Consider the following 19,379-nt stretch of genomic DNA (forward strand, 5'->3'; position numbering starts at 1 on the left):
GATGAAGGGGGGCGACACAAGCCGTTTGTCAGTAACTTCCTGCCGGTGATGTTCTCTCTGACGTGGGACATGTCCTGTCGGGTCACTCTGCCCAATAATAAGGTTGGTCTCATTTGTACCCGCCCTCACTGCTTCTCATTGGCTCAATTGTCTGCCACTTCTTTCAGCTTGATCTGCCCTTTGTCTGGTACCAGAGGCAAAAGTTCTGTGCTTTTCACATAAGAGGCTGGTGTAACATTTGCTACATCTTCCCTTACCCAGAGGGCCTCCCTTTACCCAGAGGGCCTCCCTTTACCCAGAGGGCCTCCCTTTACCCAGAGGGCCTCCCTTTACCCAGAGGGCCTCCCTTTACCCAGAGGGCCTCCCTTTACCCAGAGGGCCTCCCTTTACCCAGAGGGCCTCCCTTTACCCAGAGGGCCTCCCTTTACCCAGAGCGTGCCCACTGTCAGTATGTGTAGTCTCTGTACCCCCTGCTCACGGGCTGTCCCATTACAGGAGATGGTGATGCCAGGAGAAGACACGGCCCTCACACTGACCCTCCGACAGCCAATGGTGTTAGAGATCGGTCAGCGCTTTACCCTGCGGGACGGGAACCGCACTATTGGCACCGGCCTGGTCACGGAGATCTTGCAGATGTCACCAGATGATGAAGTGAATTGGGGAGGCTGAACCCCACAAAATGAACTATGCTGGGGGGAGGATCAATGAACAACTGTTCCTATTGGCTCAAAGCCAACACAGCTCTTAGTATCTCCCCCCACCCCCCAAATCTCTGTCCCCCTGTAACATATTCCCCTGAATAAAACCAGAGCTTTGGCTTTTTCTACCACTATTTGTTGTGCTGAGCCGGGACAGTAGCTTCCTCCCAAGGATATGGGGTGTGTGTGTAACTGGGGGTGCAGGGTGAGTTGGGGGGAGTATAAGTACAAGGGAGGGACAATAGAGTGAATGGGGGGGGTGTAACTGGGGGTAACAAGTCATTTTCTGATGACAAATGTGTATGTGAAGCCGCTGGAATAACAAGACAGGCACCTCACAGTGGGAGGGGCTTCTCCATTTATATACATGTACCCCAAAATGGCTGCTTGTTTATATTGCGCTCCCCCAAAACCCTCTGCAGTGTAAGTGAATATAAATGAAGTTGTAACGGGGGAGGTGTCCATAGTCTGCCCCATGTCTGTTCCTCCTGCAGGGGTCGCTTCTTACAGACAGAAGAAATGATTAAAGGCTAAATCTACTGCATTGATCCCAGTTATTATTGATCCACAAGGAGGAGGCATGTAGCAATTTGGTTACATCTGTATCCAGGAGCTGCCATGTTGCTTGGATCCCATTGGAGGCACCCACACGTTGATAGCACAGAGGGTGTCTGTCCAATTGCCTGTTCTGCTTTAAATGTTGGGGAAATGATCAAACTTAGTGGCCCGTGGCTTGTTCTTCCCATCAGGGGCAGGAGACGTTCCATTGGCCGGTAATTGGGGCAAGAGCTGAGCCTGGGGGATAAAGATGCAAATGTATTTGTCTTTATAACTTTTGCCCCGGTCAGTAGATGAGATGCTCCACCCCCTGCAGATAAAATGAGCCAATCACTGGGCCTCTCACCTGCTGAAGTCGCCTCCGGCCCTTGGGTTTCCGTTTCTCCGGTTCCTCGCGGGCGGGATTAAAGTACAAGCTTTCCAGCAGTTGCTCACAGGAGTATCTGTCATCTGGATTCATACGCAGGCAGCCCTGGGGGGTACGGGGCAACAATGTACCACTAGTTCAGAGGTAATACATGGTACCTACCCCCAGCCTCTACATACAAGTCTAGGACCACCTACAGAGCTATAATTCTGTGCCAACAGCCCAATCACCCTACTCACTGCTGTTACTCAGCCCAGCACCCTACTCACTGCTGTTACTCACCCCAGCACCCTACTCAATGCTGTTACTCACCCAGTACCCTGCATAGTCCTGTTACTCACCCTGAACCCTACTCTGTCTTGTTACTCACCCCAGCACCCTACTCACTGCTGTTACTCACCCCAACACCCTACTCACTGCTGTTACTCACCCCAGCACCCTACTAAATGCTGTTACTCACCCAGTACCCTACTCACTGCTGTTACTCACCCCAGCACCCTACTCACTGCTGTTACTCACCCAGTACCCTGCATAGTCCTGTTACTCACCCTGAACCCTACTCCGTCTTGTTACTCACCCCAGCACCCTACTCACTGCTGTTACTCAGCCCAGCACCCTACTCACTGCTGTTACTCACCCCAGCACCCTACTCACTGCTGTTACTCACCCAGTACCCTGCATAGTCCTGTTACCCTGAACCCTACTCACTGCTGTTATCCCAGCACCCTACTCACTGCTGTTACTCACCCCAGCACCCTACTCATTGCTGTTATACCCAGAACCCTACTCACAAAGACTTCCCAACCCATTTGGCCTCTATACCTTCATAAAAGTGAGAGCCGCTGGCTGAATATTTGGGAACTTTTCTTCCAGTGTTTCCTGTGGGAGAGGATTTATGTCAGTCATCCGAGGTTCACATGGTAGAATCCTGTTAGTAAGAGACATCCCAGCACCCACCCAACCCCACTTTCTGGGGTACCAGAGAGATTGGTGAGATCACTAAACATGTCCAGGTGACTACAAAGCCTATATAGTAAAATAGGGCATTGCCGGATACTTACCAAATCTGCTGGGTCTGGCTCGGGAATGCTGGTGCCGTGAAAGAACTGGTTGCTATGGAAAATGTACTGATGCCTCGGGATCAGCTTCCCTAAATTAGAGAAGTGTCATTAGCTGGGGCGGGGCTTATCTGCTATAGTCTGAAACCAGTATAACTCTGGGGCACAGGATATACCTAATATGGGGTGCAGCCGTAAAAGTCCCTATAGAAGGAGGAATGTTGGGGTACAGTTAATGTGGGATGCAGGGATATAAGTCCCTATGGAAATGTTATGAGGGCTACACCTAATGTGGGGGGCACATATTTCAGCACAGCCCTGCAGTCACTTTCATGCCCAATTCCCTCCCAAGAAACCCATTTTATACCCAGGGTCCTGATGATGCAGTGTAGTTGGTCCATGTCAGATTTTCCTGGCCACAGCGGTTGCCCCGAAAGAAGTTCTGCAAAGACACAGCCCACGGCCCATACGTCCACAGCTGATCCATACTGGGTGTCTCCCACCAGGAGTTCAGGAGCTCTGTACCAGCGAGTAGCCACATAGTCTGTGTAATCATCACCAGGCCGGGCTGGAGAACATTAGAGATAAGAACACTCAGACTTGTGGAGCATAGTCATTAACAACTAGCAAGTTGCTGGATTAGGGTTACAGTACAGCCAATAACCAACAAGAAGTTGCATTAAGACCTATAAAACCTTAAAATAAAACCAATAACTAACAATATGTTCCAGTATGACTAAAATCGACCGAGATGTTTCAGTATGAACAATAACTAACGAGATGTTCCAGTATGAATAATAACTAATGAGATGTTCCAGTATGACCAATAACTGACGAGGTGTTCCAGTATGAACAATAACTAGCAAGACGTTCCAGTACAAGCAATAACTAACGAGATGTTCCAGTATGAACAATAACTAACAAGATGTTCCAGTATGACCATTTACTAATCAGATGTTCCAGTATGACCAATAACTAACGAGATGTTCCAGTATGACCAATAACTAACGAGATGTTCCAGTATGATCAATAACTAACAAGATGTTCCAGTATGACCATTTACTAATCAGATGTTCCAGTATGACCAATAACTAATGAGATGTTCCAGTATGACCAATAACTAACGAGATGTTCCAGTATGACCAATAACTAACGAGATGTTCCAGTATGAACAATAACTAACAAGATGTTCCAGTATGACCATTTACTAATCAGATGTTCCAGTATGACCAATAACTAATGAGATGTTCCAGTATGACCAATAACTAACGAGATGTTCCAGTATGACCAATAACTAACGAGATGTTCCAGTATGATCAATAACTAACAAGATGTTCCAGTATGACCATTTACTAATCAGATGTTCCAGTATGAACAATAACTAACAAGATGTTCCAGTACGAGCAATAACTAACGAGGTTTTCAAGTATGACCAATAACTAACAAGCTGTTCCAGTATGAACAATAACTAACAAGGTTTCCAAGTATGACCGATAACTAATCAGATGTTCCAGTATGAACAATAACTAATGAGATGTTCCAGTATGAACGATAACTAATCAGATGTTCCAGTATGATCAATAACTAACGAGATGTTCCAGTATGATCAATAACTAACGAGATGTTCCAGTATGACCGATAACTAACGAGGTTTTCAAGTATGACTGATAACTAATGAGATGTTGCAGTATGATCAATAACTAACGAGATGTTCCAGTATGACCGATAACTAACGAGGTTTTCAAGTATGACCGATAACGAATGAGATGTTCCAGTATGACCGATAACTAATGAGATGTTCCAGTATGACCGATAACTAATGAGATGTTCCAGTATGAACAATAACTAATGAGATGTTCCAGTATGACCGATAACTAATGAGATGTTCCAGTATGACCAATAACTAACGAGGCATTTCAGTACGGCCAATAACTGACACGATGTTCCAGTAGGACCAGTAATGAACAAGGTGTTCCAGAGCAGCAGTAACCCAGTAAGTGTAACAGTAAGGGAAGGATGAGGGGCTCAGAACGTGGGGCACTTACTAAGAATCCGGGCGAATCCGAAGTCACACAGCTTGATGACCCCTTGTTTGGTGAGGAGAATATTTTCGGGTTTGATGTCTCGGTGGATACACTGTCCGGCAAACAAACATTCCATATCATGGTATTCATGTTCAATTCATCATGGAAGTAGAGGCAACCTACTCATAGGGTTTTTTTTAGAGGATTTCATGATAAAAGAAAAACTAAGCCCCCAATCTGCAACCATATCAGTGCCAGACCCCTACACTGAGCAGCCTCTGCAACTGGAAGTAAGAAATCATGTAGGGCGGCTCTGTGCTTCATTTGAACCTTACTATATGCTTTACTACATACTTACTATAAGCTTTATTAGATACTTTACTACAGACATATATACTTTAGTAGATCACTGCTATATGCCTTACTGTGTGTTTTACTACATACTTAATATATGCTTTTTTACATACTTGCTACATACTTTACTAGACACTTACTATATGCTTTACTATATTCTTTACTCAATATTGTATGTCTTACCATATGCTTTGCTACATGCTTACAATATACTTTACTAGATACTTATTATATGGTTTACTATATACTTTACTACATACTTACTATATGCTTTACTACATAGTATATAATTTACTAGATAGTTACTTTATACTTTACTGTATGTTTTACTAGATACTTACTATATACTTTACTGTATGTTTTACTACATACTTACTATATACTTTACTACATACTTACTATATGCTTTTACTACATACTTACTATATGCTTTACTACATAGTATATAATTTACTAGTTAGTTACTATATACTTTACTGTATGCTTTACTACATACTTACTATATACTTTACTAGATACTTACTATATGGTTTACTACAGGAATATTGACTGTTCCTTTACAGTGCTCTGTGCAGCGCCAACCCCAGTACTAATACTGCAAGTTACTTTTAAAGGGACAGTCCCTTAACCTGACCCAATTGCACAGCTGTAGCCAATTCTAAGTACATAGCTGTGATGTGACTGTTGAGGTTCAGTGACCCACTCGGTGTTGTTACTGTGATGTACCTCTTTAGTGAAGATCCATTTCTGTTCCTTTAAAGGGTACACAGCACCACCCAGGGACATGATGGGCCTCACTACTATTGTAATAGGTGTTTGCAATGGATTTGAACAATGCCATTTAGCCGACTGGCAAGTATCCGGCTGAGGTGGGCTGTATAGTGGCTACTGAGTTAGAGACACAAGGGCTCATTTATGTGAGAGTTCAGTCTTGAGTCTTTTCCCTACAATTGTGCTTGTGAGGGGGCAGTTGTTCTCTCTATTGTAAACCAGAGGCAATTGGGCTGCACTTTTCCAAGCCCATTGGTGTAATTTCTGGTGTTTGGCTTGAGAGTGGCACTGAGCTTATTGGGACGGGGCACTGAGGGAACCTTGGGGATGTCGCCTGGTTTGGAGGTGCCACTAGCTCCATGGTTCCCCCAATTCAGATCTGAAGGCAGAAAGGACTGAGCAGTGACAAGTAGAACTATACGCAAGTATAAGGAGCATATTATTTTTTGCACACAACTGACTGTAGTAAAATTTGCACAAATGCAACTGTGGTATTGGATGTAAATGAGCCCTATAATGTCGGCCCATGTGGGGCAAATGTTCTAATACTGGTTACACCCCAAGATTAAAGCTGCAGGATTTACTTTATATCACGCAGTCTCAACCGACCATGCTACCCCTTCCCACAATCCTCTCTGTTTCCCCTCTGAAGCCATTACTCGCCACAGATTCTAAAGCTCCTCTTGGCTTCACCCTGTGTATTTCCCCTGGAACTGAAGTTGTGAGTAGGAGTGTGCACTCACTGTCTGTACTCACTTTGTTCTTATGGCAGAAGGTAACAGCCTGAAGAATCTGCCACATGATGTTCTTGGTCAAGGCATCGGGAACCCTGTAACGGAGGAAATAGCTTGGTGAGAATTATCTCTCAGTTCCACTGTGCTGGGCTAATGCTCAATGAGCTCCTGTTCATGGCTTCATGGGTGGGACAATCAAGGAGTCTTACCATGGGGAACAGTACCAGCCCCTGGATTCCCTAGGACTCTGATCCATCATGCGACAATGAAGGATTCTTACCATGAGAAACAATACCAGATCCCAGACCAAAGACTTTCCTAAAGACCACATCCATCAGACCCTGGAGCTTGTCGGTGGGAAAATGAAGGATTCTTACATTAGGGAACAGTACCAGGAAGGAGATCCCAGCCCCTGGAATCCCCAGGACTCAGATCCATAAGATCATGGAGTTTGTGGGTGTGACTGTTAGGATTTCCTACCCTTCTAGGCTAACAGCAAAGCATCGCTTCTGACCTAGGGAGTCAGGAGGACACAGGCCATTTGGATAGAATGACAATATTACAGCAATGAGGTAAGTACGGTCCCAGTTGGATAGAATGACAATATTACAGCAATGAGGTAAGTACTGAGCCATTTGGATAGAATGACAATATTACAGCAATGAGGTAAGTACGGTCCCAGTTGGATATATTGGCAATATTACAGCAATTAGGTAAGTACGGACCCAGTTGGATAGAATGACAATATTACAGCAATGAGGTAAGTACGGACCCAGTTGGATAGAATGGCAATATTACAGCAATTAGGTAAGTATGGACCCAGTTGGATAGAATGACAATATTACAGCAATGATGTAAGTACTGACCCATTTGGATAGAATGACAATATTACAGCAATCAGGTAAGTACTGACCCATTTGGATAGAATGACAATATTACAGCAATGAGGTAAGTACGGACCCAGTTGGATAGAATGACAATATTACAGCAATGAGGTAAGTACTGAGCCATTTGGATAGAATGACAATATTACAGCAATGAGGTAAGTACGGTCCCAGTTGGATATATTGGCAATATTACAGCAATTAGGTAAGTACGGACCCAGTTGGATAGAATGTCAATATTACAGCAATGAGGTAAGTACGGACCCAGTTGGATAGAATGCCAATATTACAGCAATCAGGTAAGTAGGGACCCAGTTGGATAGAATGACAATATTACAGCAATGATGTAAGTACTGACCCATTTGGATAGAATGACAATATTACAGCAATCAGGTAAGTACTGAGCCATTTGGATAGAATGACAATATTATAGCAATGAGGTAAGTACTGACCCATTTGGATAGAATGACAATATTACAGCAATCAGGTAAGTACTGAGCCATTTGGATAGAATGACAATATTATAGCAATGAGGTAAGTACTGACCCAGTTGGATAGAATGACAATATTACAGCAATGAGGTAAGTACTGACCCATTTGGATAGAATGACAATATTATAGCAATGAGGTAAGTACTGACCCATTTGGATAGAATGACAATATTATAGCAATGAGGTAAGTACTGACCCATTTGGATAGAATGACAATATTATAGCAATGAGGTAAGTACTGACCCATTTGGATAGAATGACAATATTATAGCAATGAGGTAAGTACTGACCAATTTGGATAGAATGACAATATTATAGCAATGAGGTAAGTACTGACCCATTTGGATAGAATGACAATATTACAGCAATGAGGTAAGTACTGACCCATTTGGATAGAATGACAATATTATAGCAATGAGGTAAGTACTGACCCATTTGGATGCTTCTCCAGCTCGTTGAGCACAGTGTGGTCACAGTATTCAAAGACTAAGTGCAGCTTTCGCTTCCGCCTGAAAACTTCCAGCAGGTTGACAAGGTTGTTGTGTTTGAGTTGCTGAGGGGAGACAGGGGGCAGGTTAGTGTTCCCCAACTCTGTACCCCCCCCCTCGCCTCCTGCCTATCCCACAATTCTCTGCTCAGTGCTAACCTGTGTGTGTGTTTCTCCCAGAGTAACACTGTGTGTTGTTCTCTCCTACTAACACAACTATTGTTGGTCTCTACCAGTAAAGCCCTAAGCATTGCCCCTTGATCTGACAAATGATTCCATCTCCCACTAGAATAGTCTGTACTAGTCTTGTTATTGGGAACACCCTGGAGCTGAATGTAGGGAACGTTTGTCTCTCCCACTAACACTGAGCGGCGGCCATGTTGTTCTACAGTAGGACAGTGGCCACACCTTTAACATTCGGATCTCACGCAGGGCTATCTTCTTAATGACTGGATCATCTTCTGATTCCACAAACTTCTTGATGGCCACCACTTGAGCAGTCTCTCGGCTACGACATTTAAACACCACCCCGTAAGAGCCCTCTCCAATCTTGGCCAACTTCTCATACTTCTCCATTGTTGGGGCCACAAGGACACAGGCTTATGGGTAATACGCTCTTTGCATTGCTGGAAACTGTCTGTTAAAGGGTAACAATACCTCACAATGACACTTTATTGAATTGGTCAGCCAGTCATTCTATACACTCAGTCCAGCTGCCCCCCATCTCTAGACAGTCACTGGGAGGTGCACCCCAATTCCTTCCTCCACCACAAGTAGCACTTCATTTAGAATCAGTCTATGCTGCAGTTCCCCCGGGAGTTTTAGGGTGCAGTAAGTGAGCTCTGCAGTCGGGGCACAAGAATATGGAGTTGAATAACTAGATCTGCCCCAGTGATGGAGGGAATGTTTAATAAATGTGATTCTCCTTCAGGATTGTTAATGTTGTTAATGTTGCACAATGTGGTTTATTTATATATAAATATATATATATATATTTATGTGCCCCAATTTCTTGTACCCCTGATGACTGGCACATGGGGCAATCTCCAGACAGGGAAGCAACCACCTCTCACACAATAAACACTCCAAACCTGGGCTGGTAAGTCGATTATTTCTCTAGGCAGGTAAGTAGCTGACAGTAGCAGTGAATACCCAGGTATGAATGTTACAGACTCAGTATATAAACTGTCATTAAGCACATTGGGGTACAGAAGTGAGTGGCATGAGCAGTAGAGGTGGCAGCTGGGTGAGACAAGGAGCAAAGGTAGAAGGGTTTGTGGGGAGACACGGAGCAGAGGTAGAAGGGTTTGGGGGGAGACACAGAGCAGAGGTAGAAGGGTTTGGGGGAGACACGGAGCAGAGGTAGAAGGGTTTGGGGGGAGACACGGAGCAGAGGTAGAAGGGTTTGGGGGAGACACGGAGCAGAGGTAGAAGGGTTGGGGGGAGACACGGAGCAGAGGTAGAAGGGTTTGGGGGGAGACACGGAGCAGAGGTAGAAGGGTTGGGGGGAGACACGGAGCAGAGGTAGAAGGGTTTGTGGGGAGACACGGAGCAGAGGTAGAAGGGTTGGGGGGGAGACACGGAGCAGAGGTAGAAGGGTTGGGGGAGACACGGAGCAGAGGTAGAATGGTTTGGGGGGAGACGGAGCAGAGGTAGAAGGGTTGGGGGGAGACACGGAGCAGAGGTAGAAGGTTTGGGGGGAGACACGGAGCAGAGGTAGAAGGGTTTGGGGGAGACACGGAGCAGAGGTAGAAGGGTTGGGGGGAGACACAGAGCAGAGGTAGAAGGGCTGGGGGAGACACGGAGCAGAGGTAGAAGGGTTTGGGGGGAGACGGAGCAGAGGTAGAAGGGTTGGGGGGAGACACGGAGCAGAGGTAGAAGGGTTGGGGGGAGACACGGAGCAGAGGTAGAAGGGTTTGGGGGAGACACGGAGCAGAGGTAGAAGGGTTTGGGGGAGACACGGAGCAGAGGTAGAAGGTTGGGGAGACACGGAGCAGGTAGAAAGGTTGGGGGGAGACATGGAGCAGAGGTAGAAGGGTTTGGGGGGAGACACGGAGCAGAGGTAGAAGGGTTTGGGGGGAGACACGGAGCAGAGGTAGAAGGGTTTGGGGGGAGACACGGAGCAGAGGTAGAAGGGTTGGGGGGAGACACGGAGCAGAGTTAGAAGGGTTGGGGGGAGACACGGAGCAGAGGTAGAAGGGTTGGGGGGAGACACGGAGCAGAGGTAGAAGGGTTGGGGGGAGACACGGAGCAGAGGTAGAAGGGTTTGGGGGAGACACGGAGCAGAGGTAGAACGGTTGGGGGGAGACACGGAGCAGAGGTAGAAGGGTTTGGGGGGAGACACGGAGCAGAGGTAGAAGGGTTTGGGGGGAGACACGGAGCAGAGGTAGAAGGGTTGGGGGGAGACACGGAGCAGAGGTAGAAGGGTTTGTGGGGAGACACGGAGCAGAGGTAGAAGGGTTGGGGGAGACACGGAGCAGAGGTAGAAGGGTTGGGGGGAGACACGGAGCAGAGGTAGAAGGGTTTGTGGGGAGACACGGAGCAGAGGTAGAAGGGTTGGGGGGAGACACGGAGCAGAGGTAGAAGGGTTGGGGGAGACACGGAGCAGAGGTAGAAGGGTTTGGGGGGAGACGGAGCAGAGGTAGAAGGGTTGGGGGGAGACACGGAGCAGAGGTAGAAGGGTTGGGGGGAGACACGGAGCAGAGGTAGAAGGGTTTGGGGGAGACACGGAGCAGAGGTAGAAGGGTTGGGGGGGAGACACGGAGCAGAGGTAGAAGGGTTGGGGGGAGACACGGAGCAGAGGTAGAAGGGTTGGGGGGGAGACACGGAGCAGAGGTAGAAGGGTTTGGGGGGAGACGGAGCAGAGGTAGAAGGGTTGGGGGGAGACACGGAGCAGAGGTAGAAGGGTTTGGGGGAGACACGGAGCAGAGGTAGAAGGGTTGGGGGGGAGACACGGAGCAGAGGTAGAAGGGTTGTGGGGAGACACGGAGCAGAGGTAGAAGGGTTGGGGGGAGACACGGAGCAGAGGTAGAAGGGTTGGGGGAGACACGGAGCAGAGGTAGAAGGGTTGGGGGGAGACACGGAGCAGAGGTAGAAGGGTTGGGGGAGACGGAGCAGAGGTAGAAGGGTTTGGGGGGAGATGGAGCAGAGGTAGAAGGGTTGGGGGAGACACGGAGCAGAGGTAGAAGGGTTTGGGGGGAGACACGGAGCAGAGGTAGAAGGGTTGGGGGAGACACGGAGCAGAGGTAGAAGGGTTGGGGGGGAGACACGGAGCAGAGGTAGAAGGGTTTGGGGGAGACATGGAGCAGAGGTAGAAGGGTTGGGGGAGACACGGAGCAGAGGTAGAAGGGTTTGGGGGGAGACACGGAGCAGAGGTAGAAGGGTTGGAGGGGAGACACGGAGCAGAGGTAGAAGGGTTTGTGGGGAGACACGGAGCAGAGGTAGAAGGGTTTGGGGGGAGACACGGAGCAGAGGTAGAAGGGTTGGGGGGAGACACGGAGCAGAGGTAGAAGGGTTGGGGGGAGACATGGAGCAAAGGTAGAAGGGTTTGGGGGGAGACATGGAGCAGAGGCAGAAGGGTTGGGGGAGACACGGAGCAGAGGTAGAAGGGTTTGGGGGGAGACACGGAGCAGAGGTAGAAGGGTTGGGGGGTAAAGGCCAATGAATGTGTCACTCACGTGCCGGTGGGTCTCAGGAGACAGGACTGTCCAACAGCTCCAGGATCCAGTGAGTCTGTTGCTAGGGGCAACCCACACAGTCTGCAGCTCTATTCAGTAGCCAGTCAGTTTGTTGTGTGTGGTCTCCATGGTAACAGGAGGCTGGGCCTGACTAATAACTCCTCCCACACAATAGAATTGGAAGAAAGGGAATAGCCGGAGTGTTTGTGAGACTGACATACTCACTGTTTGCCCCTCCTCCCATGGATTTAGGGTAATTAATTGCTTAGTACCTGATACAGGTATTGAACTTGCTCCTATATAATATCAGTGTCCTGTATATAGTGACTGTCTGTATACAGTATCCAGGCTCAGTCTTTCATCTGGAGACATAGAAGGACTGACTGGACCAATCCAATGGCAGCACCAAAATCAGCACTTTATTGTAGAGTATTGTATAAAATCATGGAGAGAACAAACAATTACACGCTTGACGCGTTTCGTGCTGATTTCCTCATATATAGTCTAATATATCACCTTCCACTTGAGCATTTAATAGACACACCCACTACATTCACCCTCACAGCCCAGCACCCAAAGGTTTTCATTTAAAGGACACAATAAATAAAGGCGTAATTGTTTGTGCGCTCCATGATTCTAAACAATATTCAATAAAGTGCTGATTTAAGTGCTGCGAGTGCTCCGTGCTGAAGTCATGCTGACACCTGTAATAGCACAGGAACCAATCAGCAGCTAGCAGCACCTGATAGGGAACTGAAACCTGTCTGTGCTTGTGTGACTGCAGGGCTGTGATTGGCTGTCTCCCTCCTACTGGGAAACGCCCACCCCTCATATGAAATAATAGCAGATGTATGGGCAGCTCCAATAAAGGGAATATTAATGTTTAGCAGCTCCAGATATTGTTCATTATTTCCTACACAATTAGGATACTTTCACTTCCCCTTTATTTCTGCTTTCAAGTGGCTGAAACAGTCGCAGGGGCTCCAGACATCGGTGCTGTAACGAGTCTATTTGTGCAGTTCCACTACACTCACACTTGTCATAATAAAGACCAACCGCAATGTCACAGGGTGTTTATTTACAGACAGAAATCTCAGTCACATCCGGAGGGGCTACAAACCCTTCTGTAACACATGGGGGCCACTGTCAGACACAGCAATGGGGGGCAGCTGCTCATATCGGGGTACCATGGTGTAATTCTCCCCCCCAGTCACTTACACTCCCCCTCTATTACATGCACCCCGCGTTGCAGCCCCCACATAACAAGTCACCTCTTTGTTTCAGAGCCCTGTACTGCAGCCTGCATGGGGCCCATCCACTCATAAGAACGGAGCCCAATGTGTTGCTCCAGCAGCCAGTCTGGGGGATCATGCACCCCCACATTATTATTATTATTATTATTATACAGAATGTTATTGTTATTATACAGAATATTATTATTATTATACAGAATATTATTGTTATTATACAGAATATTATTATTATTATACAGAATATTATTATTATTATACAGAATATTATTATACAGAATATTATTATACAGAATATTATTATTATATATAATCCCAGCAGCCTCATGTACAACTAGCCTATTGGATAAAGCAGCCCCCGCTGTCCAAGGACAAACACTGCTGTATTATATATATATATGAAAAGCCCAAGATTGTCGGGCCCCACACAACGCTCCGGTTAGGGCCCCAGTGTCACATGAGGTAACAAGCCAGGAGGCAAACATGGCTGTGACGCTGGCAACAAGCTGAGCCTGAATGTGGGGGTGTATTACCAGAGCAGCATGGAAGGGGCATCCCGAGGCTCCGGCCACACCTGGGGGGTGTAAAACAGAAGGTAACCCCCATGTTGTACCCCAACCTTGCTGTGAATAGCGTTAGGCTTGTCTATTGCACTGCATTGTGGGGGCTCTTATAGCTCTTCTCATTCTAATTGCTATGGGAACCCCACACACAGCTTCCCCCCAATTACCCCTTAACTTCCCCCCTAATCTGGGAGTAACCCAGTGGGTTTGGGGCTGAACCCCATTATGCGGGGGTTACTGCTGGATTTAGCCAAACTTAGGCCTTGGAATTAGGGTGTGTGAGGTTTTGGGGTCACATCAAACCCCCAGAGCTCACCTTGCAGTGTAGGGTTCTTTCCCATCATGCACGGGGAGGCCTCCATCTTGTTCTTCCTCCACGAGAGCAGCAGCATCTTATGTAGCTCCTCAATGACCTACGGACGGAAAGGGGATATGGAAATAGTAAATACTCAGTGCCCAAACAACTGCCCCATTTCTCCAGCCTGACAGAACTGCCCCCCCTCCACCTGGAACCCAATTACCTCAACACAGAATCTAAAGTTATGGTCAGGTGCTTGTTGACTTTCTGTTCTTTTTGACTGGTACAGATCTGTCACTGCTGGGAGGACAGGACTTCTCCTTTTAGCCCCTCCCCTGATTACATAAAGCCTGATACAAAACAGGTCTGTCTCTGCTGGGTGGGTGGGGATTCCACTCTGTTAGCCCCTCCCCTGATTATATAAAGCCTGATACAAAACACGTCTGTCTCTGCTGGGTGGGTGGGGATTCCACTCTGTTAGCCCCTCCCCTGATTATATAAAGCCTGATACAAAACACGTCTGTCTCTGCTGGGTGGGGATCCCACAATGTTAGCTCCTCCCCAGCATGGGACATCTGGGTACAGTGGCATAACTAGGTGTTACTGGGCCCCACAGCAAAATAATTTGAGGGCCCCCCCCCCAAACTTTACAGAGGTTGTCCTGTTTTACCAATATATATTAAAATTACTCACTAATTAGGGCCTCATGGGGCATCTATACCTCCTGGGCCCCCCTGCAGCCACAGGGTCTGCTTCCTCTGTAGTTACACCCCTGTCTGGGGATGTCCCAAAGCCGTCCAAAAAGGGAGGGGGGAAAAAACTATGATGTACCGATCTTTCTTGTGGAATGTTCTCTAGCCTGAAATGAAAAGTATTTGTTGGAAAGTGAATTTGCCATCTGTATAGTGGACACTATTCATCTCGCGATGGTGCGTTTTCGATGCTCTTTGACCGATTCTCCACTATGAAGTATGAAAAGTGCTTCTAATTTCCTGATTGATTTGTGTTTGTGGCCGTAAGTCTGTAGGGCCCTGACTGGACCTATAGTCATAAGGTTGGAGTCCTGATTTAGTGATGCATCTTGGTTGAATGCTGGAATAACAATTACTTGGTTAATAGGAAAGGGTGAGACCACTTTGGGAAGAAAAGATGGCACCATTCTGAGAACGGCTCTGTCTGCAGGAAAAACGAACCATGGTGAAACGCATGAGAGTGCAGCTATGTCTGACACTGTTTTTGCTGAGCATATTGCGAAAAGAAAAACTGTGTTCCAGGTGAGTAGCTTGAGGTCCACTGATTCGAGTGGTTCAAATGGATGTTGCTGTAAATAGTGTAGGACTAGATTGAGGTCCCACGGTGGCATGGGATCCCCAATAGGAGGGTGCAGTCTCGCATGGCCTGAAAGAAAAGTCTGAACTCAGGTAGAATGACCCATTGCTGATGAAAAAGGGCTGCTAATGCAGAGAGCTGCACCTTGAGTGACGAGACACTGAGATGTTTATCTGCTCCATCTTGAAGAAACGGCAGAATTTGAGGTGAAGAACATGACTGCCATTTCAGGTTTCTTCTAATGCACCATTGAAAGAAAATGGACCAGACTCTGTTGTAGGCCTTAATGGTTGTAGCTCTACGGGCTGCCATGAGTGTCTGTATGACTGACTGTGAAAAACCCTTCAGATGCCAGGGTTGGGATTCAATAGCCACGCAGTGAGACGTAACTTGTGATTGTCTGGGAACCAAATTGGTCCTTGGAGTAACAGGTCTGGTCTGAGAGGTAATAGGAGCTGCTTGCCCACTGCCATGGTTATCATATCTGCAAACCATGTATATATCGGCCATGCTGGTGCCACGAGAATCGTAGGAACCTTTTCTGTGCGGATCTTTGCTAGTAACCTGGGAATCTTTGGAATGGGTGGGAAGGCATACACTAGTCGGAATGACCAGGGTTTAGTTAAGGCATCTACAGCCTCAGCTAGCGGATCCTGGACCCTGGATCAATGATTGTCATTGTGCTTTGAACCTGGAAGCCATAACGTCCACACATGGAAAGCTCCATCCGTTGACTTGCATCTGAAAAACTTCCTTGTGGCGCATCCATTCCCCTGGATCGATGGTGTTCCAGCTGAGGTAATCCACCTGCCAGTTCAGTATGCCCAAAATATAGACTGCTGAAATGTGAACCTGATGTGCTTTTGCCTAGGATAGGATTCTTGATATTTTGGACATGGCTCTTGTGCTTTTCGTGCCCCTGTCTGTTGAGGTAGGCCACTGCGATTCCATGGCCCGCCTGTATCCAAACATAAGAATTGTGGAGGAGATGCTGCCAAAATGTGAGAGCATTGAAATTTTGCCCTGATCTCTAGAATGTTTATGTGTAGGTGCCTCTCTTCTTGTGACCATGTCCCTTGGAAGGATTGATATTGCCAGGTAGCCCCCTACCCCAACAGACTTGCATCTGCTGAGATGACCAATGGTTCTTGTGTCTGCCAGAGTTTCCCCGTGGTGACATTGTTGGGTTGTATCCACTAGTGAAAGCTGTGGTTGACTTGTTGTGAAAGGGGTATGATCTGGGACAGGTCTTGGTGATCTTTATTCCAATGTCTGAGGAAATGATTCTGAAGATAGCGGGTGTGAAAACTTGCATAGGGCACAGTGTCAATGGAAGACCGCATGAGGCCCAGAGTCTTTAGTATGGTGTCCGCCGACATTCTTGTTGTAGAAAGCAGTTCTCGAAGTGAGGCAGATAGCCTGTGAAATTTGTCTTGAGGTAAGGTTATTCTCTGAGATATTGAATCGATCTCCATGCCCAACAATGTCAGATGGCAAGGAGGCTGCAAAACACTTTTCTTGTGGCTGATTATTGAACCATGTCTGGATAGTGCAAGAATGCAGTTCTGTGTTGTGATTGTGCCTGCTGCTGAGATGTCGCATATATTAATATGTCGTCGAGATAAGAAAAAATGTGACAACCTGAGGCTCTGATTTTGGCTATAAATGCTCTTAAAACTTTCCAAAATACTTGAGGTGCTGAAGTGAGTCCAAAGGGCTTTGCTCGAAATTGGAAGTGTTTCCCCCAGATCCTCAGCCACTGGAAATTTAGCTATCTCTAAAGTATTACATAAGTGCTGTAGGATTGATTTAACTTCTGACGGTTGTTTATTAACTGGAGTAGTGCCGTTCCCTGAGGAACTTGAAGAAAAACCTTCTGAGTATGAAGAGTGTGAATCACTGATTGTGACTATGAGCTTCTTCTTTGCGTCTTCTGCCATGCTTTACCTGACTATTGAGTGCTTGTGAAACTGAAGAATTAACTTGAGTTGGAATCCATTCCAACAATTGTGAAACTTGAGTGTGTTCCTGATCATGTCAGCCTCTTGTGGCTGTGCTACAGTAGAATATATTTCTTTGCTTGGAAAAGGAGTGTTAGCTTGTGGTAGTGAATTTGTGCAGTAGTAGTAGTAGGTACCGGATTAATGTCCAGGTCAGAATGCTGAATATCAGATTGAGAGTCTATGGCATGTAAAATAGACAACTTTCTTTTCTTACCCCTTCTGGAATTGGATTTAGCATGCACCTTGTTTGGATCCCTCAAACCCTCTTGAGCTGCCATACTGTAAAAAGACCGGTCTTACTGCTGATCACAAGGTGGGCACTGTGGAGCCGAGGAGGTGAAAGTGATGTCACGCGCCTTCTTCTCACTTACTGCCTTGCTGATGTCTGGGAATGTAAGTCTGGAAGTAACCGGTAAGAGAAGGTGCCAAGTAACTACATGAGTCGCAACAGTCTTGGAGCAGCTGTGGGCTCACCAGGGGGAGCTCAACACTTTCTGAGTCTATAAGGTATAGACTGGGCTCATATAGCACAGTAAATTAAGTGACTTACCGAACAGACTCTAGATTTGATAGCTGGGCTCTCTGATTGGCACAATGTAGAGTGCTCATGGCTAATAAGGGGGCTCACCATTGGGAACACAACACCATCAGGGGCTAAAGCACACTGTGAAGATCTAAGCTATGGTCTCCAGCAATTATCCAACTATTTCTGTATATATGAATCACTCCAAGAGAACTGCAGGAGTGTCATACACTGGAATTCCAAAGGGCCAGGAGACAATGGGTTATATGGGGACATGCTGGTGGTCACATTGTAGGATGAGCTGTAGGTCACATACACCAGCCTGCTTGAACAATGGGACTAATGGACTAATAACCCACCCTGGGTGAGTGATGGGAATGACCAGCCAATAGAACTAACCACAAGGGGATGGGATCTTAAGCCCAGGGACATTTAAACGGCACACAGAGCAGATGGGGCAGTTGTTGGAAAGTTGTAGGACATAGTGGTTGTGGTGCTACGTCTGACAGAGAATTGGCAGATGAAGGAAGGATCTCTCACAAGCACAACCTCTGAGCATCTAGTTTCCCTGAGGAGTTGGTCACTGCTGGAATTGAGAAGCTGCTGAAGTTCTGGAGAAGAAGAGGAGCCAAGGGCTTGTGCCAATTCTGGGAAGGAGACCCTGCAGGTCTGTAAGTGTCTGGGAGTTGGAAAGAGAACTCTGTTGGTTGACACTCGTGCAGCTGGAATTGTCTCTAGACCTCTTCTATCTATTCGTCTGGAGGGACTGCTATTTGGTGACTGAGAGGTTCCTAGTGGATTACTGACTGTATTTGGGGGTTGCTACTTTGTCTATGAGGGACATTTTGTGGTCGTTGGTTGAGTGTGAAACATTACACCAGTTTTGGGGGAAATTACCGACCAGCTACCTGTGGATTTACCTACATCAGGAATATTCCCAGTGTGGAGAAATAGTTCCATTTGTTGTTCTAATGTTTAATAAAAACCACTAAAACCAACTGGTGAAGATCTGTGGCCTTGTCATATACGTGACGTCACACACACACACGACTAAGGGTTAAACCCTGAAATATTCTTCATTGTGGCCTCTACTGAGGAGCTGACTGTAAGGTCTCACCAGTCATCTCATTAGTCTTTAATTGTGTGCGACAGGAGCAAGGTGGCTCCGCCCACAAAAAACTGATCAGAGGAAGTGGAGACCAGGAAGAGGAGGAGCTAAAAAGCAACTTAAGTCCTGGGAGGGAGAACATTAACCCCAGACGTCCTGCACTGACAGGTAGGGCCGAGCGTATAAAGCAGGGGTGTCCAAA

At 46.9% G+C, this 19,379-nt stretch overlaps 1 protein-coding gene across 2 annotated transcripts; it reads right to left on the reverse strand.

Annotated features, from left to right (window-relative positions):
• Positions 1-1,238: 1,238 nt before the first annotated feature.
• On the reverse strand, positions 1,239-14,324 carry LOC108704730 (cyclin-dependent kinase-like 4). 2 transcript variants are annotated; one of them, XM_041576676.1, is made up of 10 exons: positions 14,233-14,324; positions 8,835-9,063; positions 8,371-8,492; positions 6,587-6,659; positions 4,727-4,817; positions 3,049-3,249; positions 2,685-2,773; positions 2,446-2,502; positions 1,603-1,728; positions 1,239-1,493 (listed from the first exon to the last, which is right to left on the reverse strand). In XM_041576676.1, the coding sequence occupies exons 2-10, from the start codon at positions 9,000-9,002 to the stop codon at positions 1,392-1,394; spliced, it is 1,029 nt and encodes a 342-aa protein (XP_041432610.1). In that variant the 5' UTR covers positions 9,003-9,063; positions 14,233-14,324; the 3' UTR covers positions 1,239-1,391. The 2 variants fall into 2 exon arrangements, with proteins under 2 accessions (XP_041432610.1, XP_041432609.1); XM_041576675.1 differs by lacking the exon at positions 14,233-14,324 and adding an exon at positions 12,104-12,291.
• Positions 14,325-19,379: the final 5,055 nt, after the last annotated feature.

Source organism: Xenopus laevis, chromosome 9_10L (genome assembly GCF_017654675.1).
Source record: "Xenopus laevis strain J_2021 chromosome 9_10L, Xenopus_laevis_v10.1, whole genome shotgun sequence".
Taxonomy (NCBI): Eukaryota; Metazoa; Chordata; class Amphibia; order Anura; family Pipidae; genus Xenopus; species Xenopus laevis.

Excerpts from the sequence above, each read along its gene's own strand:
- LOC108704730 (XM_041576676.1), bottom strand. The coding sequence starts at position 9,002 with ATGGAGAAGTATGAGAAGTTGGCCAAGATTGGAGAGGGCTCTTACGGG. Across the intron at positions 3,250-4,726 it reads CGGATTCGCCCGGATTCTTA|CCCGGCCTGGTGATGATTAC; the intron begins GTAAGTGCCCCA and ends AATGTTCTCCAG. Across the intron at positions 2,503-2,684 it reads AGCCAGACCCAGCAGATTTG|GAAACACTGGAAGAAAAGTT; the intron begins GTAAGTATCCGG and ends CCTCTCCCACAG.